This window comes from Lasiosphaeria miniovina (genome assembly GCF_030549165.1).
Source record: "Lasiosphaeria miniovina strain SMH2392-1A chromosome Unknown B0T26scaffold_7, whole genome shotgun sequence".
Lineage (NCBI taxonomy): Eukaryota > Fungi > Ascomycota > Sordariomycetes > Sordariales > Lasiosphaeriaceae > Lasiosphaeria > Lasiosphaeria miniovina.
Genome location: NW_026848226.1, coordinates 2,772,054 through 2,796,947, shown reverse-complemented (window position 1 = coordinate 2,796,947; position 24,894 = coordinate 2,772,054). Strand labels below are relative to the sequence as shown.

At 55.6% G+C, this 24,894-nt stretch overlaps 10 protein-coding genes across 10 annotated transcripts; 3 read left to right on the top strand and 7 right to left on the bottom strand.

Moving 5' to 3' along the window:
• Positions 1-3,603: 3,603 nt before the first annotated feature.
• On the bottom strand, positions 3,604-4,856 carry B0T26DRAFT_727718 (uncharacterized protein). Its single transcript, XM_060442866.1, has one exon. It carries the CDS (start codon positions 4,813-4,815, stop codon positions 4,087-4,089), a length of 729 nt encoding a protein of 242 aa, XP_060291796.1. The 5' UTR covers positions 4,816-4,856; the 3' UTR covers positions 3,604-4,086.
• A 1,358-nt stretch (positions 4,857-6,214) lies between these two features.
• On the bottom strand, positions 6,215-8,439 carry B0T26DRAFT_468153 (uncharacterized protein). The gene is made up of 9 exons (XM_060435196.1): positions 8,143-8,439; positions 7,842-8,068; positions 7,651-7,672; positions 7,534-7,586; positions 7,305-7,478; positions 7,046-7,254; positions 6,583-6,978; positions 6,340-6,523; positions 6,215-6,286 (listed from the first exon to the last, which is right to left on the bottom strand). Exons 1-9 carry the CDS (start codon positions 8,354-8,356, stop codon positions 6,263-6,265), a joined length of 1,503 nt encoding a protein of 500 aa, XP_060291795.1. The 5' UTR covers positions 8,357-8,439; the 3' UTR covers positions 6,215-6,262.
• Positions 8,440-9,174: 735 nt separating this feature from the next.
• On the top strand, positions 9,175-10,237 carry B0T26DRAFT_656541 (acetolactate synthase; the record flags this gene model as incomplete). Its single annotated transcript, XM_060438714.1, has 2 exons — positions 9,175-9,983; positions 10,054-10,237. 2 exons carry the CDS (start codon positions 9,175-9,177, stop codon positions 10,235-10,237), a joined length of 993 nt encoding a protein of 330 aa, XP_060291794.1.
• A 300-nt stretch (positions 10,238-10,537) lies between these two features.
• B0T26DRAFT_656602 (Aspartate/ornithine carbamoyltransferase) lies at positions 10,538-11,801 on the bottom strand (the record flags this gene model as incomplete). Its single annotated transcript, XM_060438724.1, has 3 exons — positions 10,538-10,581; positions 10,683-11,376; positions 11,439-11,801. The coding sequence occupies 3 exons, from the start codon at positions 11,799-11,801 to the stop codon at positions 10,538-10,540; spliced, it is 1,101 nt and encodes a 366-aa protein (XP_060291793.1).
• A 967-nt stretch (positions 11,802-12,768) lies between these two features.
• B0T26DRAFT_680347 (uncharacterized protein) lies at positions 12,769-13,605 on the top strand (the record flags this gene model as incomplete). Its single annotated transcript, XM_060440482.1, has 4 exons — positions 12,769-12,825; positions 12,873-12,875; positions 12,983-13,266; positions 13,467-13,605. The coding sequence occupies 4 exons, from the start codon at positions 12,769-12,771 to the stop codon at positions 13,603-13,605; spliced, it is 483 nt and encodes a 160-aa protein (XP_060291792.1).
• An 838-nt stretch (positions 13,606-14,443) lies between these two features.
• B0T26DRAFT_680346 (uncharacterized protein) lies at positions 14,444-16,382 on the bottom strand (the record flags this gene model as incomplete). Its single annotated transcript, XM_060440481.1, has 5 exons — positions 14,444-14,545; positions 14,733-14,890; positions 14,936-15,052; positions 15,119-15,423; positions 15,679-16,382. The coding sequence occupies 5 exons, from the start codon at positions 16,380-16,382 to the stop codon at positions 14,444-14,446; spliced, it is 1,386 nt and encodes a 461-aa protein (XP_060291791.1).
• Positions 16,383-16,976: 594 nt separating this feature from the next.
• B0T26DRAFT_468101 (phosphoesterase family-domain-containing protein) lies at positions 16,977-19,007 on the bottom strand. The gene is made up of 3 exons (XM_060435195.1): positions 18,562-19,007; positions 18,159-18,472; positions 16,977-18,105 (listed from the first exon to the last, which is right to left on the bottom strand). The coding sequence occupies exons 1-3, from the start codon at positions 18,676-18,678 to the stop codon at positions 17,379-17,381; spliced, it is 1,158 nt and encodes a 385-aa protein (XP_060291790.1). The 5' UTR covers positions 18,679-19,007; the 3' UTR covers positions 16,977-17,378.
• A 58-nt stretch (positions 19,008-19,065) lies between these two features.
• B0T26DRAFT_727691 (uncharacterized protein) lies at positions 19,066-22,612 on the top strand. The gene is made up of 4 exons (XM_060442865.1): positions 19,066-20,150; positions 20,207-21,811; positions 21,894-22,025; positions 22,157-22,612. The coding sequence occupies exons 1-4, from the start codon at positions 19,536-19,538 to the stop codon at positions 22,262-22,264; spliced, it is 2,460 nt and encodes an 819-aa protein (XP_060291789.1). The 5' UTR covers positions 19,066-19,535; the 3' UTR covers positions 22,265-22,612.
• B0T26DRAFT_727688 (uncharacterized protein) lies at positions 22,613-23,545 on the bottom strand. The gene has a single exon (XM_060442864.1). It carries the CDS (start codon positions 23,108-23,110, stop codon positions 22,874-22,876), a length of 237 nt encoding a protein of 78 aa, XP_060291788.1. The 5' UTR covers positions 23,111-23,545; the 3' UTR covers positions 22,613-22,873.
• On the bottom strand, positions 23,275-23,965 carry B0T26DRAFT_468017 (uncharacterized protein). The gene is made up of 2 exons (XM_060435194.1): positions 23,523-23,965; positions 23,275-23,432 (listed from the first exon to the last, which is right to left on the bottom strand). Exon 1 carries the CDS (start codon positions 23,901-23,903, stop codon positions 23,529-23,531), a length of 375 nt encoding a protein of 124 aa, XP_060291787.1. The 5' UTR covers positions 23,904-23,965; the 3' UTR covers positions 23,275-23,432; positions 23,523-23,528.
• Between the last annotated feature and the right edge of the window lie 929 nt (positions 23,966-24,894).

Genomic DNA, 24,894 nt, shown 5'->3' with positions numbered 1-24,894 from the left:
GAAAGACGAGCACGACACGAGGAGCCTCAAGTGAGGTGTCCTACTCTTGCACGCTTTTTGTTCTTCTTCCCATCCACCTCACCATTCACTACTCAGGGCTCTAGGCTAGGCGTCCACACTGGAACTGGACTCCTGCATCTCTGCTGCATTTACGCCTAAAGCGAACCCCTGTGCTGAGCTGCATGAGGGTGCGGCGTGTTTTTTCTGGCGCCCCTGCGTCCCTAGCTCCATCTGCCATAGGCCATAGGTGGGCGGGCCAGACCAGACCTCTGGTTATCCATCCGGTCTGCCCTGATTATCTATCCCGTCGGACGGACAGCAGGCCATAAGGTAACTTATGGATGCAGATACGCGGTTACATCTCGCTTCCTTACGATTATTTCTCGTGTCAACGGAGCAACCTGAGCAAAGCCATCTCCTTGAGGAAAAAGGTCTGCGCAACCCTTGTGCCGATCTTGCGTCTTCTTCTTGTTGACGGCCGGGCCGGTAGGGGAGGGGAGAGGCAGAGGCAGTGAGTGAGTGGACGTCGTCCTCGAACACGAGCACTGAAGACCGAGCTAGCGAGCGAACGGCGGATTTTTGGACGTTTTCGTCCGCATCTCATTCCCACCACTGGATGCGTGCGTGGAGGGGTCCATCAGCCCACCCCTAAAAGTCAATTCACCCCACCATCTAAAGGTTGTCAGCGGGTCGGCCCAAGTTGGGCGTCACCTCAGTCAGGGGAGTTAATACTCAAGCCGTCGAACACATCTCGCCAAAGGATCCGGCCCTGATGGCTAATTGAAGCCAGCCAGCCACTTCGCAGGCTTTATTCCGTAGATTCTTCTTCACTTCAGGCACTTTGTGTAGGCGAAAGACGCATCTCTCACAAAGGACGCAGGCTCACATCCAATACTACCTACCGACCGAGGGACACTCGCGGAGCTCTTGAACTTCGTTCCTGAACTGGGCCGTAGGCTTGCATTGTTGGAGGGGGGGGCAGTGAGGGCGGGAGGATCGTCGCCACCATATGCCCCCGTCCAAGCCCTCCAGCACCCCAGAGGCTCTGTTCAGGGGGACAGCTGGAGTCTGAACTGGGCAACAAGACGCGCGCCCAGGGATGAATGCAGCAGGGCGAGCCGCGGCGAAGCGGCCGCACGGCTGCATGTTGCTGAAAGGATCATAAAGCCATCTGAGATAATCCTCACTGTGGATGGGCCTGCCTGTTTTCAGCGCTACCCGAATTCACGTCGAGCCATTGACGAGAGCGCTGGTCGTTAGGCAGGCTATATTTGAAGATCCACTTCGCTGTGTAGCTCGGAGCCGCTTGGGAGCTCCAGACAGTTGAGTTGTTTAGACTCTCCCACCGTCATGTCTCTGACTGGTTCAGGCCTAGTAGTTCTAGGCAGGTACAACACTGTACATACAGTGCAATCTAAAGTTTCGGCTTCTGAACGATATACTACCGGCAACGTTCAGTCGAGCTCGACGCCAACCCAAACTACGGCACTCACCTCACTCGGCCCTCGAACAAGGCGCAGCAGAATTTGCCCACTTCGCCGTGACCCAACAGAGAAGTCTGGACGAGCAAAGACTGACTTGGTTGATCTTGGATGAGGATGCGTGCCCATCCAACGAACCGGCACGCCAATGGTGCTTAGGCTTGAAGTAGTGTGAAAATGAAACAGGGCCTGTGTGATATGATTGGCGTGTTTGTCAACAGTCGAGTCAACCCAACTTCCAATGGCACATGCTGGCAGCTAAATGAATGGCCTCTTTTCAGGCCCGGGTGCCTGCAAGTGCCCAGGAACCGTCTGCATATATCGTCGAGGCACCCTCCGGTACCCAGCCCTCGCCCTGCCGAAGCCAGCCAGTGCAGGGCCATGCAAGGTTGAAGGCTGCTTCCTCTTGCTGCAGTTCCCAGGCACGCACGCATCATCGACACGCTGCTGTGCCACAGACTGAAGGGGTCGGGTCCCCAAGGACGGACCATCGTCCCATGCCTCCTGGGCCGCACGGCGGCTTCGAAAGCCTTCATGTGCGGCGACGTGCCACCTGGCACCTGACACCGACGACATGCCTCAGACTGGGAGCTGCATGTTATGTACGTCCATGGTTCGCCGATCTGTTGGCGACAGCTAAGCCAAGGAAAAATATGCGTCAAACGACGTCGACTTGCCTTTTCCTTGCTCGGCCCCGGTGTGGGTAAGTGCGGATACGACTTTTCTACGTGTTGTTTTTCTCCTGTTCATCAACATCGACTTATGACGTCGTTCCCCCTTGCCATCGCGATGACTGGACCAAGCCACTTTCTTCAGGTACAGTACACGTGTAATGCACAGCACACTAGCACTGTACATACACATACATACGTCCGCCGATGCCACAGCGGGAGGAGACATGGTTTTATTTCCCCTTTCTCGGTCGACGATTTGTCGACATTGATTAGTTGTTCGGATTCATGCATGCACGCAGCTCGATTCGGGTGGGGGTTATCTTGTCTTCGTCTTTGCAGAATCAACGAGCGAGCTGAATGACACTACCCACTTAGGCAACATGGGCCACGACAAGTCCTTGTTATCAATAAATCTATGCCCTATAGGACTAACTGTCTGCTGGCAGACTACTCATACGCTGTGAAACAAAGTTGGACGATGCAGGAGGCATTACAGGGCGGTCGGGGTGATGCTATTTTCTCCGATGCAGACATCCTCCGTTGTACTGAGTAAGTTGACTTGTCGGCGCGCCACGTCTGCCAGGTCCCGGCAACTAATTAAACCTGGCGATAATACCTGGAAGCTCCCTCAACAATGCACCTCCAGCTGCCCCGAAAAGAAAATGAGGAAGAAAATTACATTGAGATAGGGCACATCTCTGCAGAGATCGAATACACGTGCTTACCGCGTCTTCCTGCTTCTGTTTTCGTGATACCGACACCGGGCCAGCCAGCCCCGTTTTCATGGCAGGCACACCCGTACGCCCCCGAAGACAATATCTATCACCCGACGAAGGACCTGCATATCATGCTCTGCGTTCAGGTACGGTACGTACGTCCGGAGGAGAGCAATCTTGAATTTTCTCGCCAAGCTGCTATGTTATCGTGTACGGTCTTATTACTGCTAGACGGCGAGGGGGATGGGTGGCCGGAGGCAATAAAGAAGTTATCGAGAAAAAAGTGATGAGAACCGAGACCAAAATACTTTACCTAGATGGTGTGGCATCACTTACACCGGTCGGTATTCCGCGCTACATACATACCTTATGCATATCCATCCGTAGATAAAAACAACAATAAATAAGAACACAGATGTTAATCGGGGTTTCAGATCTCAGATCACCCCTCCTCGCACACAGACGATCACCCCTCTAGAAAAAAAAAACCGGGCTCGTCGAACCTGGCCTGACCCTGCCCCATATATCACCAGAGTGCTAAGGCAGGCCTACTCCACACAAAAGGGGGGGGGGGCCTCGAGGCGGCGGGCCTCGCCCAGATCCCAGATCCCAGTCCCGGCTGATATCGTACTGTATGCACGCACAGCAAGTACAGTACTGGACGATACAACACACACACGCACTTATTAGGACAGGCATACTATATCCTACCTCGAGCGATGCCCACAGTTGATATATCCCATGGGGAATTCGATCGATAGTCATGCTCGCCATATTGACTTCCATGCGAAGTACTTAGGTAAACCGTAAGGCTCGTTACGTAGGTAGGGAATTAATTATCACGAGATGGAACCCGTATCAAAAGTTGCCTACGTATCTATGGCCATCCACCATCTTACTAGTTAGTACTGATACCACCAGGCCTTCTCGCGAGAGCCAGGTCTGTCCGTCTATTTAATGACTTGCATCCCCAGTGAGAAACCAGAGAAAGAGAGAGATTTAGGCCTCTAAAAGTCATGCTCGAGTGCGGAAAAGAGTCATTGGCAACATGAATTCTCTCGCCAAAGCAGACAAGCTGCTGCAAAACATGGGAACCTTTCACGAAGCGCCGACCTTGCGCCTAAATATTGTCTCACACCGCCCTCGGAGTTTAGGTAAGATGAGGACGCCACCTAAAGGCAACAGAGCGGGCGTAAAGTAGAAGTAGCGAACATCTCACGCCGGAGCGGTAATAGCCTTTGGCTCGCGGGGCTTGACGTGGCGCGTGCCCAACTTGCCCGTCTCCAAGAACCCGCGGTTGCCCATCTCGCTGCGCCAGCTGATTCCCAATACGCCAAAGATGATCCTGCCGTCCTGCTCTTGAAGAACGGCATCACCTCCTCGGCCGGCGCCCGCCGCGTCCGTCTCCTCTTCCAGCACAAAGCAGACCTGCTCCGTCTCGCCCGGGTGCAGCACGGGCTTGGGCGACGCGCTGGCCTCCCAGTTGCAGTCGGTGTAGGCGAGGCCGGGCTCGAGGTCGAGCACGATGCGCTCGAGCTGCATCGTGTCCTCGCTGCAGTTTTCGAGCTGGGCCTCGAGGACCCAGCGGCGGCGCCACCACCCGCCCGACGACAGCCCACCGTCGTCGACGACGCGCACCGCCGGCAGCGGCCCGGGCTTGGTGCGCACGATCAGTGACGCCTTGCAGATGAACTGGTACAGCTTGCGGAACGTGCGCGTGCGCCCGCTCGTGTCCGTGGCCTCGTAGTAGCTGACCGTGACGGCCAGGACGTGGTTGCCCTCCTCCTTGAGGTCGAAGTTGACCACCTTCTGCAGCGTCTCGCCTGGCTCCAAGTCCACTCCCACGCCGCCGGCGGTAGCCAAATCCGACGAGGCTACCGGCGCCTGGTCCGGGCTCGTCAGCAGCTCGAGCTTCGTCACGGCGGCCGAGTTGGGCGTCTTCATCTCGGCCTCGATGCGCACGTCGCGGATCGTCTTCTTGGCCGCGGCAGCAGTCACCGCCGCCGCCGCCGCCGCCAGCGGGCGCAAGCTCACTCCTCCTCCCGGCCCGCCCGCGCCAGGGGCTGCGACGTCGCCCTGGGACATGACATCGTGGTTGGCGCACAGCGTGCAGCTAAACGTCTCGCCGACGTAGGTTGAGCCGAACGACGGCGGGAGGTTCAGCATGGGGCTCAGGATGAACGGCACCGGATTGGGCTGGGCGCTGTGGCCTGCGCCATGGCTCTCGGCGGGAGGGTAGGCGAGTGAAGCTGGAAGCGGCGGTTGATGGAGCAAGCCGACTACTGCGGGACTAGCGCCAGAGGAGGGCGGCTGAACGGGGTACTGTGCGACCAGCGACGGTCGGGATAAGCTGCCCCAAACCACGGCGCACGCCTCGGGTTAGCCAATGCAAGAGGAATTGAATGAGGGAGGGCTTGAGGGAGGGCTTGAGAGAGCGGATTGTCGGAAGCTTACCGAAGCACCTTTAGCGAGACAGAATGTGGCTCCTTGACCGCATCAGAAGATGGGTAACGTTGGTGGCTCATTGTAGACAGATCATGACGGTGTGGGCAAGACCAAACCGAGAATGGCCTGTCGTCGTTGTCAATCCAGGTTGGGAGCCAGGTTGTTTCTTGGGTGGAACAAGGTTAGGAGCGAGTTGGTTCAGCGACGCCCGGAAGGAGGGGTTGAGGCTGAGCACGGACTCAAACAAACACCAACATTGGCAGGGCAGGGAGGGCAGTTCATACAGAGTCTTGGTATTGTTCGTGTGTAGCTCGTTAAGAGCTCACTTCAGAAACTACCTAGAAGCAAACTAGGATACCTCAAATAATCCCGTCGTATCCGTAGTATGTACAGTTCAAGTTTCCTTACAAGGCAGGTGTATATCCATGAGGTACACACTGCCCAGGCCAAATGCTCCCATAATTCGGAGAGAACACCTTACATATGCAAACAAAACCATCCCAAATATCCGCCTTTCACCCCGAGAACGCCAGGTCAGGCATTCTTCTAAATAACATCAAGTTTCCGTACCTGTCCCGGTATCAATGCCAATGCCATGCAAACACACAGGAGGAAAGAGTGGTGATCTGACGTCTTACACGATGTTCGTCCTCAGACTCACGTCAACTCAATTCCCCGACACCCAATGGCCTCGAGGCGCCGAGACAAGCTTCGTAGAATTTGCAGCTGCCTCACGACAAGGATCAAGGTCACAGCCTATTGGGAAAACTCGCTGCCAGCACTGTTCAGAATAGATAGCAATAAGCGCTCCATGTCCGTCTAATCATCTCGTGTTTTCTAGGTTGTGTCTAAGCTCAAGCAAAGTTGACTTAGGCTTGAATATATCATGCTTACCATTAATGACCCAGGCGATGTATCACATCCTTCCAATAATCGTGGTCTTCCACTAGAGACCAGGGGGTGGAGGGACCTAAAAGTATTGAGCATTGGCGCCAGAATCGATATCTAGGGCCTGAATCTTACGGCATTGTAACCACCTGTCCTGGATGGACCACCAGGCGGAGGAGGCGGGGGAGCTGCCACCGAGGGTGGCGGCGGGGGTGGTGCCGCCTCAAGAGGAGGGGGGGGCGCCAACGCTGACATGCCAGGAGGTGCTGCTGCAACGGGGTTTTGTGCTGCATACCATTGCTGGTACATTGCATAGTATCTGGAAGCCTCGTTAGCAAAAGCTAAAAAAGAGTCCGCCAGTAGTGACTAGGGACCTACGCTTCGTATCCGCCATATGCGGCATAGGGGTCAGCGGCACCATTTTGGTCACCGCCGCCGTAATACTGGGCGTACTGGGCATATTGGCTAGCATAGTCTGCAGCTGCTGTAGGATTGCCGGCCGGCGTAGTGGGCGATGTAGAAGCTGCTGTAGGGGCTGCCGAGTTCCCATAGTTGTGCGCGTTGTTCTGGTGGTGACTGTTGTTGTTGTATCCTTGATACGAGTTGTTGGAGTGGTTGTTTGGGCCTCTGTTCGGGCGGTCTCCGTATCCGCCTCTATCACCGTAGTTGTTGCGCGGCGGGCGGTTCTTGTAGTCTTCCAACTCCTGCTTGACATTGGCCAGCAGATCCTCGCAGAGCTCCTTGGCTCTCTTGACATTTTCCGGATCCGCACCCCTATTGACATGTTAGCTCAGATGCCAGCGAAAACTGGCATGACTAGAAGGTGGGACGAAAGACATACGCAACATGCAGATACATGTCATCGTCGCTCTCTTGGCCAGACTGGCCCTCCCAATACCCGGAACCACGTCCTTTGATTTGGACGCGACAGTTAGTTTCGTTCTGGATGTGCTTGACGTATGAGCCGCCAGATCCGACAATCTGGGCCCGCAAGTTGAAGCCCGGGACCGACTCGAGATTGATGGGGATCCGCTCCTCGGGCCACGGCACCTGTAATTGTGTCAGCTAGCTATGTGCGGGATCTGCTGGCAGTGACTTACGCGGCGGTCCTCGCGCTCCCGGGGGGGTTGCTGCTGCTCTTGGTCTCGGCGACGGAAACGTCGCTCGTCGACAAGCTGCGGGAGCTCCTGCTGCTTGAGCTCCTCTATCTTAGCGACAGCCTTGTCTAGGCCTTCCTTGGTAGTGCTCGTGACGTGTAGATAAAGAGGCGGGTTCTGGAAAGAGAGTGTTAGCAGTGCCGGCGGTCGTCAGGGCGTGGGAGAAACGTACAATAGGGGTTGCCATGCTCTTGTCGGGCAAGTAGGCTCCACGAGTGGTGACATCTTTGAAAATCAAATGGTCAATCGAGGTTCTCTATACAACAGTAGAAATGGAGGGCGGGCGTACCGGCACCAGTCTCTTCTTTAATCTAAATCAGGCAGCGGAGGTCAGCAGATGCAAAAGAGGGTGTGCCTGCGCGAGCTATCAAGCTTCGAGTAAGCAAGACTGTCTCGCAGATGCAAGCTTATAAAGAAGCCGTCACTGGCACTGGAGAGGATCTGATGGAGAATCAGTGTGATAACCAAGGGGCCATTTACCATTTTCTGAGTCGAGCTCTTGGTCAGCAGATATCGGTTGCGAAGATCGTTGACCTCGATATCCTTGATGTAGTCCCCGTCCGAAATATAGACCTCGCCGTTGATCTTAGCAGGCGTGGTGCTACCATCCTTGGCCGTGGCAGAGCTCGATCTGATGGGCGGGACATCCACATGCTGTATGCCTTTGCGAGCCTGGAGCTGCGCGTTGATTTTCGCCGCGGCAGCAGCTGGCAACAGAGTTAGCAGGCACTCAAAAGTCACGTTGAACAAATTCAGAGATAGGCACTCGTATGCAACATACCAGCGGCTGCAGCGGGATCGATAGCGGGCTTGTGATCTGGTGTCTCGCTTCTGACATCTCTAGTGCCTGAGAGAGGACTGCGATCGCGACCAGGCTCTCGCTTGGTGGCCGGCGGGGAGCGCGATCGTCGGTCGAAACGCGAGTGACGTCGGGGCTCAGGCTCGGTCTGGTCGAACCGAGAGCGCTTTGCGCTGCGTCGCTCAGAATCGTCCATGGTGCAGACCCTACTACGTGTGCGGTTTGTTTGACTTGAAATATGGAATGGAGAGTGAAGTGGTGGGAAAGGTTGGCGGGCGCTCCTCGAAGAAAACCGGAAATTCGCTGTGGGGGTGAAAGAAAATACCCGTTGCCCAACAACACAAAAATAAAGAACTACTTTTCCTAAGGTGCTGCCGGAGCCGTGAAAGTTGAGCGGAGGGGTGGAAAATTACACGACAGAAAGCTTAAGGCAGGGTGCATTTGGAAGGTACGTTGAAGGTGGTGGCTCCACTGCCGTGATTTAATCGGTCGAGACCTCAAAGGCACGGATTAATGCATTTGTAGTTAACATTTATCGGGGTTTAAGATTGGATAGCTTTCTAAGCAGACTAAACGGTGTTATGCAACAAAGCGCCAACTTTCTGCTCCAATCGAAGTCGGGCCGGAATATTACTATTCCAGCTCTTTAAGGTTTGCCAGAAGTTGGGCCGAGCACGGAAGTAGAATGCACGGTCCTTGTTGAAACCCCACCAAAGCAAGCTTGCACCCTTGACCTTCGGGAACCTTACCAACGCTAGCGGCATTGGCCAATCCCTGTCCACACTCCGCAAACCGCGGTGAGAGCGCCTGCTTCGGGTGCAACGACCTCCCCACACCGAATTGGAAATCTTTTTTCTCTCTCTGACCCCCCCAGATTTTGAAGGGTGACTCACGACCAATCCAATTGCTAAGCCTAGTGCTTGGAGTTATCTGTCGCCGTTAGATTGAGGGCACTGCACAGGTCCCAATCGAAGAGAAATCCCCCTTCCCTTCCCGCCCAACCCTTTTTCCAAGATGGCCTCCCGCAGCCTCTTGACGTCGGCCTCCTCGTCCTGGGGCAGGATCGCCACGCGGGCCCGGGATGTACCGCTCCCCAGACAATTAGCGGCATCGATTGGCGTGCGACACAGCTCAGGCAGCAGCAGCTCGACGTCTGCGATTGCCTACAAGGCGATCCGGCGCCGCCACGGGCCGCTACCGACCAGCGACTCGCCGCCGGCGTGGTCGGCCCAGGCCGCCGTGTCCAACATCCTCTACGAGACGCCGACGCCGTCGGTGGCGCCGCCGAAGCGCCACATCCTCAACTGCCTCGTGCAGAACGAGCCCGGCGTGCTGTCGCGCGTGTCGGGCATCCTGGCCGCCCGCGGCTTTAACATCGACTCGCTGGTCGTGTGCAGCACCGAGGTGGAGGACCTGTCGCGCATGACCATCGTGCTCACAGGCCAGGACGGCGTGGTGGAGCAGGCCCGCCGCCAGCTCGAGGACCTCGTGCCCGTGTGGGCCGTGCTGGACTACACCAGCGCCGCGCTGGTGCAGCGCGAGCTGCTCCTGGCCAAGGTCAACATCCTCGGCCCCGAGTACTTTGAGGAGCTCCTTGCCCACCACCGCGAGATGACGGCCGACGGCGGCGAGGCCGAGAACGGCCAGGAGGCGTACGACCCGAGCGTAGAGGAGGCGGCGGCAGACGACTTCCACCCGAGCCGCCTGGCCGTCAGCCAGGCGCTGAGGCATAAGCACGAGCACCTGAAGAGCATCACATACCTCGCCCACCAGTTCGGCGGAAAGATGCTAGACATTAGCACCAACAGCTGCATTGTCGAAGTGTGAGTACCGCGCCGTGTGCGCCTTGACGCTTCTGGTATGACCTGTCACTGATGTTTTTTGGGATTGCAGATCCGCGAAGCCCTCGAGGATAGACTCGTTTCTCAAGCTGATTTCTCCCTTTGGCATTCTGGAGTCGGCTCGCACGGGTCTCATGGCCCTACCCCGATCTCCGCTCTACGGACCCGATGAGGACAACAGCACTTCCAAGGAAGCTGATGATGTTGTCGACGCCAGCCAGATGCCGCCTGGCTAAAAGTGGGAGGGTATCACGGCGTCCTGGGGGGTGGAAATGGGATTTGGTCACTTTAATATTTTGCAAAGTTTGTCCATCGTAGCGCAAAACACGAATCAATTGATCAACTTTTTTTCTTGGCGTGTTCATTATATATATATATGTCATATAAGTCTTTTTTTCCCCGCCTTTGTACTCTGTACCGTACACCTGGAATGCAATGCCTGCCTAGAAACTGTAGAGTATTTTTAATTTACTAACAAGCCAAGACGTGTGAATTATGTAGTGCTGTTTGTTTTAGGGAAGGGGGGTGGTTTGTTCTTAGACAACCTTTCCCTTGTTGACCACAAACGCCTCCAGAGCAGCTAGTGGTAGATTGGGCAAGCCGAGTTAGTAAAAAATAAAAAAAATAAAAAAATCCTCTTCACGTAGCAAATGATAGTGGTGGGAGGACAATAATACGTACCGACAGCAGCGTAGACGCGGTTCTCAGCCTCGTCGAAGACGAGCGACTGCGGGCCGTAGAAGACGTCGTCGTCGACCTCCTCCTGGTGCCGCGGCAGGCAGTGCATGAACTTCCAGCCGGGCTTGGCGCCGCCGCGCTCCGCGAGCGCCCGCGTGATTTGGTACCCCGCGAACGCGCGCACGCGCGCCTGCGCCTCGGCCTCCTGGCCCATCGACACCCACGTGTCGGTGACTAAAATGTCGGCGCCGCGCACCGCCTCCTCGGGCACCGTCGTCTCGCTAAGACGCCCCGGCGACGATACGCCAGCACCGGCGGACAGGATCACCTGCTTCATCGCGGCCGGGATCCCGTACCCGGGCGGTGAGGCGACCGCGATGTCGACGCCCGTCTTGATGCACGCCGTGGCCAGATCGAAGAGCACGTTGTTTGAGTCGCCGACCCACGCGACTTTGAGGCCTCCGAGCCCGAGGCTGGTGGTGTCGGACGGCGGCTGCCGCTGCCGGAACGCCTCGTGGATCGTCTGGAAGTCGGCAATCGTCTGCAGCGGGTGGAAGTCGTCGGACAGCGCGTTGATGACGGGCACGGCCGAGTGCTCGGCCAGCCCGGCCACGTCCGAGTGTGGGCCCACTCGGGCCACCATGCAGGATGTCATGGACGAGATGACCTTAGACGTGTCTAGGAGTGACTCGTTGACCTTTGTTAGGGTGGTTAGCCAAATAATCAGTAAAGAGAGAGAGAGATAGGACAGAGGCTTACGCCGAGCTGAATGTCGTCCTTGCCGAGGAACATGGGGTGGCCGCCCATGACGGTGACGGCGGCCTCGGTCGACACGCGGGTGCGGGTGCTGCGCTTGCTGAACATCATGGCGACGGTCTGGCCCGTCAGCTTGCCGTAGAGCGACTGGGGCGGCTGGCCGGCGTCGCGGGCGGCCCTGATGGCGGCCTTGTGCGACGAGGCGTTGAGCACGAGCCTGCTGAACTCGGCCGGGCTGAGATCGCTGATGGACATGAGATGGCGCGGGCCTGCCGATGAGCTGCTGCTGCTGCTGCTATTAGATGCGCACCGAGCCTGGAGATGGCCTACGGCCGATTTGGCCGTGCGAGAAACTGCCCGATTCATGGTGAGTTTGTGTGAGGGATGTGTTTTTGCGGTGAGCCTGTCTGTGGTCGATCTGGATCCAAGTCAAGCTTTGCCGTCAAATCCTAAGCAGTACTCCGTAATAATATTTGGAAACCGTAGAGGCGACGGGACGATAGAAGCTTGGTGTATGCCAGTCAATGGCAGATGCGAATGGATGTTTGTATTTTCGTCCAAAGGAAAAACAGATACCAAGTATCGAAGTGGACTGTGTGACTGGTGGGCAACTAACGGGGCGAGTGCAGACGGTGAGTCAATGTGTCTGCAAGTCGCTTCACATATTCAATGTCATGATAGAAACCTACCTGGAAAAAGCCTACTGTAGGTAGGAATTAATTATTCTGGCGCCCCGGTTCTCACGGTTTGGCGAGCTGATGGGACCTCGAGTTTCTCCGAATGCCTTCAATAGTTATTTTATAGAGGTAGGTAAGTTTCCACAGCTCAAGGATACTCAATTGCGAGAATCGGCACCCCGACCGTCCAATTCGCCGCTCTCACGCTCTGGAAAGATCTCGACATGGTCATGCGTGAATCAGAAGCATCAGGGGGCGGGCTGCAGGGCGGGGGTCCCTTACAGGGCTAGCGAATCAGCCGTCACTGAATGGTCAAGTCCACCCCGGTCAACGGCGGGGGCACTTTACTCAACGGCTCCGCTTCGCTTGGTCGTCGATCCCACCATCGCCTCCCATCGTTAATTCTTCTATTACTATTATTTTGCCTTCACTGTATCCCTCTGTGGCCAACATTGTATGCAGGCATTACTAAGTACGATGGACCCAGAGATGTTGCTCCGGATATCTATCCCCGTGAAAGGTGACTTTGGCATCGACGAGGTCCCGGCGCTTCACACAACCCCATCACTCAATCCACAGCACAAAACATCCAGGAGTCTCGGCATTAATCACATCTCTACCTAAGGCCATGCCTTTGAATCCGACAACCAAATAAAATGCTTCAGATCTTTACCCCTTCAGTCCTCCCGTCAAACCTTGAGGAACACCAAGCTGTAAGCTGCCATACTCTGATCATAACATACGTACAAATACTGTCCAGCTAGTACGCCTCTTATAAAGCCTGGATAAATCATGCAGTTGTGTAGACGAATACCAGGATCTAGGGGACGTGAAAAAAGGGCAATAAACAAGAGATTAGACCGGTCGTAGAGCAACAGCTCCCACAATAACGATAGCGACTTGCTCTGTCTGCTCAACTGCTATCCCATGTTCCCAGGGTCAAAGCTGTCCGCCATCAACAGCGGGTATGACCTGGACCTTCCATTCCAGGTTCTGAACTTTGTGGCAGTGCTGGCACTCGTGTTGGATATGCTTGTCGAACGCAGATTCTGTAGAAGTGTAGTATCGCTCTTCGCCGAGACGGCACTGGTGCTCGTCTCTGTCAACGTCTCTGACGAAAGGGCCATGGATCGTGATAAGGGCCTTGACTGGGGGTAAGAATGGAACGACATGTTGTCATTGCTTATTGACATTGAACCCAAGGGAGTGACAAATCGATCCGTCGTAGAGCTCGAATTTCCTCCATGCCTCGGAGCATCAGCTAACGTACCCGGCGTTAAAAGAAGGGGTGTCGAAATGCGCCATCGCTCCGATTCGGATGTTCCATCAGTGTGTAGTATTGTCGCCATTTTAGTGCTGAGAGTCACTTTCTTGTCAAAGCCTGCCACATCCTGCAATGCGGCTGGGCATTGCAGGCGTGGGGCACCTTTCATGTGCTGAATTTCATGTTCGAGAGCCTTGATCTCCTGGTAGCCGCCCTCCATTGGCAATAGCTCAAGTTCTGGATACTCCAAGTTGGTTCTCGACCGGTTTCCACTGCGCTGCCGATTCTTTGGGCCCTTTGGGCTCTCGCGGCTTGGAGATGCTCTTCCTGAAATGAGCTTGCTAATTCCAGACTTGACTGCTCGTCCAAACCTCCCAGTTAGCGATTGCGTGTGAAGCTTGGAGGATTCATGAGCAGGAGAAGCGGGTTGTCCTGTCCGTGATCCTGGCGAATTATCTCCAGGAGCCTCCGCCATAGTCATAAAATCTGTTGGGGCCACTTGATCAACATAACCTGCAGGCCCATTCCGCTCGGCCCGGCTATGGGAAGGAAACCTTGCCCATGACTCGGGAATCCCAGAGAGCCGGCTGCTACCTGATTCACTTGTCCTGGGTGACTGGATATGCGCAATATCAGTATTGGAACCCTTTCGCTGATGCATTGATAAGCTACTCTTGGGTGTCTGGATCGACCAGCTAACAGATATTGGATGATATTTGTTTCCATGAGCACTTGAAGGTGCTGCTCTTTTGGCCGGAGAATCTCCAGATGCCCTCAGCGAGCTATGAAGGTTCTTGTAGCTAGTAGGGGAGCTACTATGGTGTTTGAGCGCAGAAGTTGCATCACCCTGGCTTTGACGAGAACTACTAGGGAAGCTCAGTCTTCTGTGATGGCTATCGCTCCTGCGATCGGCTACATTGCAGCCTCGGGCTTGTGCCTCTTCTCGGATAGCCCGTTGCCAAAGTTCTGCAGTGCTGTCCTCGCAGTCTGATGATCCGGAAGGGCTTAGTGACAAGGGTGAAGGACGGCCCGTCTCGCTGTCTCCTCGGTGCGAACGGCTTAGAGTCTCAGCGACCAAGCTGTTCGTTGGCAAGGGTGATGAGAATGTTGGCTGCTCTTCTGGTGCTGAAGTTGAGCCGTCGAAAGTCCTTTGTACCAACTTGGCCTTTCTGGGAATTGTGAGATGCAGTCGAGCTAAAAGAGAGGGCTTGGCAGACTCCAATGACAACGGTGAAGGGGCCGTGTTGGATTCTTTGCGAAACCTGCTGGCAATCATGGCGGGAGCTCCATGACCCAGACGAAAATGACCAATAGCCTTATCAATAGTTTCCGCTCTGTTTCCATTCCGAGCCTTACTGGAAGCCTTGGAGGTCGGAGGCCGGCAGCCCAACCTGTCTTGTGTGTAACTGGCTTGTCGGTGACTGTTTGATGTATCCTGGCTACTCCCCGCTCGATGGTGCCGTTGTGGCTTATTTGGGGGTTTTTCGTTTTCCACGACATCAAACCCTGTATACCTAGATATGAGCAAGCGGTCTTGGCACATGGAGAGCACAACTCACATTCAGTATCGAGCTCTAGACGAGCCGGCATAGTCGCTTTGTTGTTTGCCAAGCCTGACGGATTGACGGAAGGTGTGTTTGTGACTGGATCTACGCTGGTGGTTGTCGAGGGGTAAACTGAAGAAGAGTTGGTAGTCAAGCCACCCGATATATAGTTTGCCGCACCCAAGCTAGTATACTGACTCCCCAATTCCGGGACCGGGCCTGCGAGCTTCTGGGAAGCAATCTCGATGGAATTCCCCTGCCTATTGGAAACGACCCGAGGGCTATTTCTTCCAGACCCAGAATGACTCTGAGAGTCGGCTGGAGTGTTGAAAGCCCGGGTCACTAGCTGCCGGGATATGTCCATATCGTAGAGATGAACAATCTCGGGTCGCGAGATATCAGTTTCTGCCACAGCACAATTCTGTACCGAGCTCCATCTTCTGATATAGACCACCTCGGCCTCCTTTACGCTTCCCTCCTGCTCTAGGCCTGGGTCGGATGTTCTAATATACGAAAGCGAGGGCGACTGAGATCGAGACCGAAGACCCTGGCTACGAAGCCATGTACCCAATGGTGATTGGTCCACCCTGGGCGATTTTTCATTTCCTGGGGTGCCCTGGCGAGCAGGAGAGGAATGAGATCGTGACAGCGATAGCGAATGGCCAGTGAGGGAGAATCTTTGAGACAATGACAGCGACTGTTTTGGCGGCGGTGAGGTAGATTTCCAGTGGACCGAGCCCGCATCATTGGAAACGCACCCGTCACCAACATAACCCAAGAATTCGTCAAGCTGACTAGCGCTATACGAGAGGCGCCACGAACCCAGAGATGACGTTTCGGGGCTGCTTGGAAGACGTCTGGGACAAAGGTCCGGGGATGATGGCATTTGGGGAAGCGAGTTCCGTTCTCGTACGAAGCACTGGCCAACAGGCTGGAGATGGGACTCTGGACAGCTGGCTCGACGGCAATCCTGGCGATCGTTTTCGTCATTGACGGGCGATATCTTCCCATCGTCGAGTATGCGTGCATTCGACTCGTCATTGCTGGCACACGGCTTATTGGGTCTGCTGTCGTCAGAGACGGAGAACTCGAGGTTGTCTCGCGGACCTCCTCCTGGGAGGTGGCCAAGCAAAGGGGCACCGTGCTGGGCGGGGTTCGATGAAATGTCACTCGGTGGAGGCTCTTGGCCCTCCTCGCTGCGAAGTTCTTCTTGTATCCTCTTGTGCATAAGTCTCTTGAGCTCTGCTCGGCGCTGAATCTCTTCCTGGCTGCAGCCGACAGCAGAGCGGCCCTTCCGGCGAGACAGCGAGTCCTGAGACAGATGGCGTCGTATGCGCGTTCGGACCAGTTGGAGTGCACTGGAGTTTTTGACTGACGCGGCTGGATTGGGCTCCTCGTCGCTGTCCGAGTCTTCAACCACCAGCTGGCCGAGTTCGACTGGCTCAATGGGGATCATGGCCATGGGGACCGAGGCCCGCAACGAAGATAGAGAGTCGGGGGACGTGTCTGGAGAAGCTGGAGTAACTGGATTCATGGTCAGCGGCCCTGGGAGCCGAGCGGGCGGCGGCAGCACCGGTAGCAAAAGGTGGTGTTTTGGGGCCGAAGCCGAGGCCCGGGACGAGCGAGGGGCGGAACAACAGCAAAAGACAGCCATGGCGTGGGATGGCCAAGCGACATTTCACGCTGGGGTCGCTAACCTCACCTGGGCAGCTAGCTGTCTGTCTGGCCGTAGGTATTGTGTAAAAGTTGGGTAGGTTGGGATGTGAGCGGGCTTTCCAAGAAAAGGCACCAGCGTCCACGGCCAGGACGTTGTACCATGAAATATCAGAGATGGTTGGCAGATACGCGGTAGTTGCACAGGGGCACAAGATGGTAGAACACAAGACCAGCTCCATCGAGTCCAAGTCCGAGTGTCGAGCTGGACTTGGGCGACGGCGACGGAAGGAGTCGCATCTCTGCCTGGTGTGCGGACGCAACTGCGCGACTTCCCGCTTGGCAACTACCCTCCAGTCCCGCCCACTCGATCTAGACCGTCAGGCGGAATCGATGGCTTGTGCTGTTTCTGTCTGATGTTCTGGCGTCGTCCCGTAAGGATACCTAAACTAAGCAGGTAGGCGGACACCCTGCTTAACGAAGTGGAGTCTGAGTTGAAATGGTCTGATCAAAGAATCATGGATGAAAGGTGCCATGGAGCCCCCAACATGCGCAGTGTACGTTCTGGGCAAGAACGTCAAGTCGGAAACCCAGAATGCCAAGACGGGAAGTTGCGAGGCAGTTTATCTGACGCCGTGACCAACTCAACCTTGAACTAAACTCGAACGCAAGACATCCATCTAGGGGCGTACCTCACTTTCGAAAGGGGTTTAACACTATGTCAACGGGACCCAACTAAAGCAACATTATTTCCAAGATTCTCTCATTCACAAGTTATGGAGGATATTTCAATAAGATTACCCATCTATGGCGAGTTTGCTGCGGGCCGTTTGTATATTGGTGGGTTTCGGTTCCCATCATTAACCCTTCCGCTGCCGTCGTACGGTGTCTGGCCGTCCTTTCCCGCCCAGGCCAGCCTCACAGCTTCCAGGATGGGCTGTCCGCCGGCACCCACAAGCTTTGAATTGGGCACGGGTATCGGGAGCCGCTTTGACGTTTCGTTGTTCAGCTGCCCTGGATACGACACCGAGTTGTCGACTGCCGGCGCATTCTCAGGGTCCTTGTTCTTGGTGTATCCCGTCTGGTCGGCCACGACCCGGAAGACATTTGCTCCGACGTCGTACCTACCGAGGTGTGGCAGCTCCCAGTTGTTCTCGAGCGTCGACAGGATGCTGTAGTGCGTGTAGAACGTAGCGTCCTCGGTGCCCTTCAGGGCCGGCGGAACGGCGCTTCCCAGCAGCAGCGTCACAATCTGGTTTGGCACGCCGTATGTCTCACACTCGTCAAATGTCAGCATGACCAGCGTGCGCCCATCAAATGCGCCATCCGCCAGCAGAGGCTGCAAGAAGCGGTGCGACCAGTCAGTTGCGAACTTCAACGATGTGTTGTGTCCGTCGTTCATCATGTTCGGCGACATGAAGGCAAACTGCGGCACCTTCTTAGCCGCTAAGGCGCGCTCGAAGGCGCCAAACGATTGCAGGTCCAGCAGGTGCTCCCCTTTCATGTTGATGCTGTCAAACGACACGAACGGACTGCGAAGACGGGTTAGCAGAGCCGTCACATTGGCCGAGGAGGCTTGAATTACTTGTGTTTCCGAACATAGTCCCACCCGCCGTTGCCTGTGGAACCATCGCTTGCATCTGACATGTAGCCTGGCCCGGGCATGTCTTCGAAATACCCAGCCCATGATATATTTTTCGTCTCTAGCAGATCAACTACCGTGAAGACGTCCTCAGGCACGCGAACGTTCTCGTCGTGGTTGAGCCCAAAGTAGTCGCCTGCAACGGCGGCCAGGTAGTTGGGCTGCGAGGGATGCGTGTGGGCATAGTAGCGCGTGAGCAGAATGCCCTGCCTTTTCAGGTCGGCAATGTTGGCATCGACGGCAGCTTTCGCGTAGTCCTACAACAATGCGGCTCTCTGGTCAGAGCCCGACGGACGTCAAGGTGTGCGGAGATTGGGGACGGGACCCGAGGCCCTCTGCAACGCACTTGGTTCTCCAGCCAGATGGTTATGAACCTGTCAAAGGCGCGCCCCGGAACTAGGCTGGCGGCGCTCGCAAACGTCAAGAATGTCAATCCAAAAAGGGTTACCGAGAGACGCGACATCGTGTCATGACGGTGCGCAGTCACGATATCTGGCTACTATGCGGATACCGGCTACGGTGTCGGACGGAAGCCAAGTCACGGTCGCTGGAGCCGACAAGCCGGCTTCAAACGCCTGAAGGATTCCTTCACTACGCCGCTGGTCGTGGGGCTCAGGTGGGCATCCTTCCCTCGCACTCTGTGTCGGTTCCGGACAGTGCCAAATATGTCGAGGAGGGACGACTACAATGCAGTACGAAGTTCGTTGTAGATATTCTATGAACGTGCTTACGTATTAGCTGGCTCGCTGGGAAAATGTTTAGAATCTGCCTGCTATGAACGCGCCGAACATGAAACATGGACATGCTACTCCAAGTGACTGGGACCCTTGCCAGCAAGACCAGAATCTGAGCACGGAAAAACGATTTCGCGTTAGTGGGACAGAGCGCTGGCTCGGCTCAGGGTTCGGGCTCGCCCTCGGATTTAGCCAGCCTGACTGAGCGACGCCTCGGCTTTGCTCGATGTCCGAGGACGCGACCAGGAGCCAGAAGTTCGAGGAAAGAGTGACGGATCCGCGGATACTTTGCCCTGAGAGGGACTCGTGGCCACTGACGCTTTCCCCTTCGTCATCTCCAGTTTCGGGTGTCAATTGGTTAGCGGCGTAAAAGGGAAATTCTTGCGACGCTGGTGTCGGCGTGGCCGCCCGTTTTGAATCTGCCGAGCGATCAGATCGATTGACAAAGCGGCCTCTTATTCATACCTTAGAGATACATATATCGGCACTGCCAACACACGCTAGGCCTCTGTTGCAGGTGGTCGCGCCGCTCTGCTCGTAGACCGAAGCGCACCTGTCCCCTGAGCCCCGATAGCTCCTTGAGATAATGTCGGATCCGAGCGTGCGCAGCCGTAGCGAGAGCACAGAGGGCACCCCACCCCTTCACGAGGCCGGCGAACAAGGCGACCACCGCCCGCCTCGGAAGCGCCAGAGGGTTCGCCTGTCGTGCCTAGAGTGTAGGCGGAGGAAGTTGTCGTGCGACCGCGAGTTCCCGTGCTCGCGCTGTCTCCAGTCTGGCACCCCAGAGCGCTGCGAGTTTGAGACACGCCCGGGCTTGGCCCCCCCGAACAAGCTCGGCCTCTCTCAGGCTGCTCTTGCAGGCTTCGACTCCCGCCTGTCTCTGCCCATCACCGGTGGAGACTCGTCTCAATATTACCGGAAGGACTCTCGCGATGCTGACAGAATCCGCCGCCTCGAGCTCGAGGTTGCTCATCTCAAGAGCATCATCCCAAAACAGGCCTCGCTAGATGACGGGAGCACAGCCATAGATCGCACCCCCCCTGACCCCAAGAATGGTGCGGATGCCGATTTCGGGCAATCCCCGGCCGATCTTCCTTACCAGGACCTCTGTCTCGAGAAGTCCGAGATGCGCTTCGTCCGGGGCAAAGAGTGGAAGTCGAGATACTTAGGCCCCCATAGCGCCTATCTGGCCTTTCAAGAGGTGATTGTCCCCGGCTCCATCTTTCTTCGTGACACCTGCTGATGCGTTCTGTACAGCTCACGGGGTTGTCTCCGTTTATGAAGGAGACCTCTGCCGAATGGCTTCGGCCCCTTCATGTCCATCACAGCATCAGCCAGAGCAACCACTACAAGGATCGCCAAAGAGACGCGCAGGTGCGAGAGAAGAAGTTCCTCGAACCTGACTTGGCCCTCGAGAGACACCTTCCGTCCAAGCAGGAAACCGACAGTCTTGTGTCAATCTACCTGGACCAGTTTGAGCAGATTCACCGCATCGTTCACATCCCCTCATTCCGCCGAGACTATGCCGGGTTTTGGGATCCCACGAAACCCAGAAGCGCGGCCTTCACGGCACTTGTCTTGGCCATGATGGGAGTCTCCAGCTGCCTGGACGAGCATTTACCGCAGAGGTTTGAGCGGCTGGTATCGAGCTCGCACATGCGTGCCGTCAAGTGGATAGAGGCAGTGAGCGAATGGCAAGACCGCCAGAGCCAGAAACACCGTCGCATGATACACTACCAGATTGCCCTGGTGCTTTACCTCGGCAAGAGAGTCAACACTGTCAAGAAGAAGCGTTACTGGAAAGGCGCTGGCGCTCTGTCTCAGGACGCCGTCTCAGTTGGCCTGCATCGGGAACCTGGTCACGTCACCCGCGGCCTCTCCCCCTTCGACCAGGAGATGAGAAGGAGAATCTGGGCCACCATACAGAGCTTTGATCTCCAGGCGTCATTCGACCACGGGCTGCCGACTCTGATGAGCTCTCTGTATTCGGATATATACCCTCCGAGGAATATCGACGACAGTGAGTTTGACGAGGACTCGGAGGAGCTGCCGCCTTCTAAGCCGCCAGGTGAATACACGTTTTCGTCATATCAGCACTTGAGCCGCCGGTGCCTTGCTCTGCGCTTGGAGCTGAGCAGGTTTCTGACTGGGCCCAACGAGCACATGGATTACGACAGCGTGATCCGCCTCACGAACGAGATCACGCAGGAGATTGATATGTTACCATCCTGGGACGTCAGCGGGTCCGACAGCGCACGGGAGGGAGTGCCCAAGAAGCCATTGCTGGCCTACACGCTGCTCCACATCCAGCTAAGGCAGTACATCATTCCGCTGCACCAGCCGTTTCTCAAGCTCCGGAAGAACAACTCAAAGTACCTGTACTCGGAGATTGTCTACTACAATGCCGCCCGGGACATGGTGCTTCTCGACGACAAGCTGGCGGAGCTGGGGATCCGGACGCTGAACTTTATGCGCGAGGACAACCTGACACTGGCCATCAACCTGTGCAGCGTCACGATGCTGCAACCACGGGGATCGACGAACATGATCATGATCAACTCACAGCACACGCTCGAGCTCATGGAGAAGTGTCTGGCCATGAAGGAAGACCGCATCCTGCGGTGCGGAAACAATGAGCCTTGGTCTTACTCCATCATGTGTGCGGCACTCGGGCTGCTGCAGGCGCACCTAGGCATCAAAACGCCGGAGAAGGCCAAGGCGGCCTCAGCAGACCGCTTCGTCAATCTGAACTACAAGCTGCTGGCCGGCCAGGAACCCCCGGTGTTGAGCGAATCCGTCAACGAGCCGGGCGTGCCCGCGCCCCCGCCGCAATCGTCGGCCGAGGTGCTTGACAGGTCCAAGGTTAGCAGCTGCCCCGTCTCACTGACTCTAGGTAGCAACATAGGGTAGTGATTGTGATTGCTGACACTCTCTCTTTGTTTAGTCGGCGACGCCTTTCCAATTCCTGGGACAGATCCCGCCTCCCAGCAGCGGGGGGTCTGTGCCTGCAGCTGTCGAGGTTCCAGGGACACCTTGGTGGTTTCCCAACCCTTTTGACCCATCAGTTGCCCCACAGGTGAGCTTTATTTCCTGTCACTATTCCTTGCGCCTGATATGGGCGTTTCTGTATTTTGCTAGAGACTACATGCGCTCCTCCTTTTTTATAACCGCCAAAGCTAACGCGTTTCTTATTCTTTACTCCACCAGATGCAGCCAAACCTCATATTCAACAACCCGGACTTTAACCTCGAAGCTATGGGCCTGAACTTTGATGCCCTCTGGGGGGGCAATGACTGGGAATGGGAGCAGGCCTGATCCGTGACGGCAGCAGCTTGTCGACAAGAATCTTGCTCCGTTGGTAACGAGAGTTGGATGCGATCAGCTCGCTTTTGCTGCAATCATCTAGTTGACTATTAGGGTGATTCAGGGGGAAAGGGGTGTATTCTGACTTGTGCGTAGTGCAATCAGTATCCAAAAGGTAGATGAGGTGCATTTGAGAGGGAGGAGGCTGGATTTTGCGAGGAGTTGTGCTTGTGTAGTTGTATACCCATATCGTCGCTCAGTTATTGCGAGGCCAGCAGACGAACACTCCGTCTGTGGAAGCACGCACGGTCTGATACCAGCCGATTAGTCAGTCAATCACAACACTTCTGGATTTTCAGAACGGACATCGAATTTTCCTCTACCCCTACGGTGACGCGCCCCGATACGAGCTCCACCATGTCGAGCGACATCTCCAGCGCCCCTACAGTACCTTCAAGACAGACGCCCCAGTCTCTCTTCAGAATAAAATCCATTTTACTCCAAACTGTGAATTGCTAAGAAGAAAATATCGGAGGCTCGCCAGCGCCAATAAAGGGCACAGCAACACAGACTTCGCAGCAAAACCCCTAATCAAACGTTCTTTAGCATTGTCACCACTCCTCAGCCGTTGTCATAACCGTCCTTGTCGATCGTCTGCTGTACGACGGCTGTGAGGCGCTGCGACAGCGTTTCATATGGCTCAAATGCGAGCCGCCGGTGAGAGATGACCATTTCGAGCCGAAATTGGGCGGGCGGACGGCGGGAGGGATGGTCAAACTTGTCGAGAAGTTCGGCCGAGATGTTGCTGGTGTAGATGTGTAACCATGTAGTATCGTCTAGACTAGTGACTAGGAGCATTTGCGAGGGAACATTGGTCGAGCCATCGAACAACTTGTGCCTAGCATTCTCGTCGTTGATGCTGCCTCTGTCCGGATTGCTGAGTCGCTGCCTACGCACTTGCTCCTGCGCAAGCGCGATGAGGAGCGCGACAAGGTATGGATCCTCGTAGGGGTTAGGGTTGTTGGGATGTCGACGGCGGTTTCTCCGCTCTCTCGCGAGCTCGCCTAAGTGGAGGTAGCCGAGCTGAGTGAGCGGGGGCGGAGATTGTGAGGACGAGGCGAAGTACTTGCACGGCAGATCGGTGACCCTGATGTAGTTATATCGAAAGCAAACTTCGTTTCTAGAATGACGGGCGATCGGGATGGTTAGCGAAGTTCGTTATGGGAAAAGCCGAGATTGTTTTAGCGAAAAAAAAAGTGGACAAATTTACCTATGGTTACTTGAACTCTTCTTTCAAGAGTCGGGTAAGACCCCACCACCTGCTGTGAGAGCGTTTGGATGTCGCAAGGGAGCGCGCTGAGTTGGTATCGCCGTACTTCTCTGCAAGATAGCGCTCTACCCAAGTCGCCTCGTCGTCGTTGCCGACATCTGGTTGGTTACGGGTTGGGGAGGGAAGAATAGTCGTAGGTGGAGGCGGGGAGAGAATATCGTCATCCGAGAACTTGCAACCCAAGAGGCTGAGGTGTTGCCATGTCCAGAGTAGCGGATGAACAAACAGCCGTACGCGGGGATATGCGGAAATCAATTCAGAGATTGAAAGGCTGTTGGTATATGCCGTTGCTTCCACCTTTATCGCGGTCGTGGGCTCCATATTTGCGATGTGACATTGAGCTGTCGTTGGTTGGGGTTGGCCAACATTTTTTCACGCACTCGCGCAGGAGTTGCCAAGTCCTAGTCACATAATAGCGCGAGCCTGGGCCAGGAACCGAATCCCACTGAAGCCTAACCCCACCAGAGCCTACATAACCCCTCCACAAGAAATCGCATCCTTGACCTCGTCACATTCTATCTACACAGTATCCTAAAAAGGTTCATTTGAGAGCGTTTATAATGACGGATTTTACCTATTTCAAAAACATAACGTCCGAGAGGCTGCTATGGAAGCATCTAAAGACACTATATACGCCATTCTATCAGCGGCTGCATAACCCGCCCCCAGCAAGCGCCTGGAGTACTGCCGAGCTTTTCGCCTGCCGAGTTGTTGTCAATCGCGTCCGGCCCCATATTCTCGACCTCGACTTCGGTTTTCCCTTGGCCGCACTTGAACCTGATACAGAGCTATCAAAGATTATTAATCCGCTCCCCCCCAACCTAGATGGCTTAACTGAGACGTAGTTAATCCACCAGCTGGGCGGCCTCCCAGGAATATTCTGGGGAGCGCTGCATCGCTTCACTCGCAACCAACTCGCCACTGCGGCCATTTCCACGGTATCAAGTCCAATTGATTCTAGTACCGACGACGTCGACGACGACATCGACGTGGATATGGTTGATTTTTTCGGCCTCCTATCCCTGCCCTCGTCTCGGCCACAACGTGACCGCCGCGCGGCCCCAAATCACCCACAGTATGTGGATAGCGGCACGATGAAGGTCGAGAGCAGCAGCCCGCCATTAGCAAGCAGCTCACCTAGAAGCTCCGCTGCTAGCTGCGTCCCGCGGGAGGGGTACGACGGCTCGGCCCCCTTGGAGGATGAGACTGTGCAACTCGCCTCGGCGTTCTTACGATCGACGCTGGTTTTTTGCCCGCTACAGTCAGCTACCGTCACCAAATCCATTTCGCGTCTGCTCGAGTTCTCAGGTAC

What these genes read in the sequence shown, in the direction of transcription:
- B0T26DRAFT_468101 (XM_060435195.1), bottom strand. Translation starts at nt 18,678, where the DNA reads ATGTCGCGTCTCTCGGTAACCCTTTTTGGATTGACATTCTTGACGTTT. An exon ending in CCATCTGGCTGGAGAACCAA is followed by an intron (nt 18,473 to 18,561) that starts GTGCGTTGCAGA and finishes GCATTGTTGTAG; the next exon opens with GACTACGCGAAAGCTGCCGT. An exon ending in GACTATGTTCGGAAACACAA is followed by an intron (nt 18,106 to 18,158) that starts GTAATTCAAGCC and finishes CCGTCTTCGCAG; the next exon opens with TCCGTTCGTGTCGTTTGACA.
- B0T26DRAFT_468153 (XM_060435196.1), bottom strand. Translation starts at nt 8,356, where the DNA reads ATGGACGATTCTGAGCGACGCAGCGCAAAGCGCTCTCGGTTCGACCAG. An exon ending in CGATCCCGCTGCAGCCGCTG is followed by an intron (nt 8,069 to 8,142) that starts GTATGTTGCATA and finishes CTCTGTTGCCAG; the next exon opens with CTGCTGCCGCGGCGAAAATC. An exon ending in TAAAGAAGAGACTGGTGCCG is followed by an intron (nt 7,587 to 7,650) that starts GTACGCCCGCCC and finishes TGATTTTCAAAG; the next exon opens with ATGTCACCACTCGTGGAGCC.
- B0T26DRAFT_468017 (XM_060435194.1), bottom strand. Translation starts at nt 23,903, where the DNA reads ATGGAGCCCACGACCGCGATAAAGGTGGAAGCAACGGCATATACCAAC.
- B0T26DRAFT_727691 (XM_060442865.1), top strand. Translation starts at nt 19,536, where the DNA reads ATGTCGGATCCGAGCGTGCGCAGCCGTAGCGAGAGCACAGAGGGCACC. An exon ending in CCTATCTGGCCTTTCAAGAG is followed by an intron (nt 20,151 to 20,206) that starts GTGATTGTCCCC and finishes CGTTCTGTACAG; the next exon opens with CTCACGGGGTTGTCTCCGTT. An exon ending in ACCCATCAGTTGCCCCACAG is followed by an intron (nt 22,026 to 22,156) that starts GTGAGCTTTATT and finishes TTACTCCACCAG; the next exon opens with ATGCAGCCAAACCTCATATT.
- B0T26DRAFT_727688 (XM_060442864.1), bottom strand. Translation starts at nt 23,110, where the DNA reads ATGCTCCTAGTCACTAGTCTAGACGATACTACATGGTTACACATCTAC.
- B0T26DRAFT_727718 (XM_060442866.1), bottom strand. Translation starts at nt 4,815, where the DNA reads ATGAAGACGCCCAACTCGGCCGCCGTGACGAAGCTCGAGCTGCTGACG.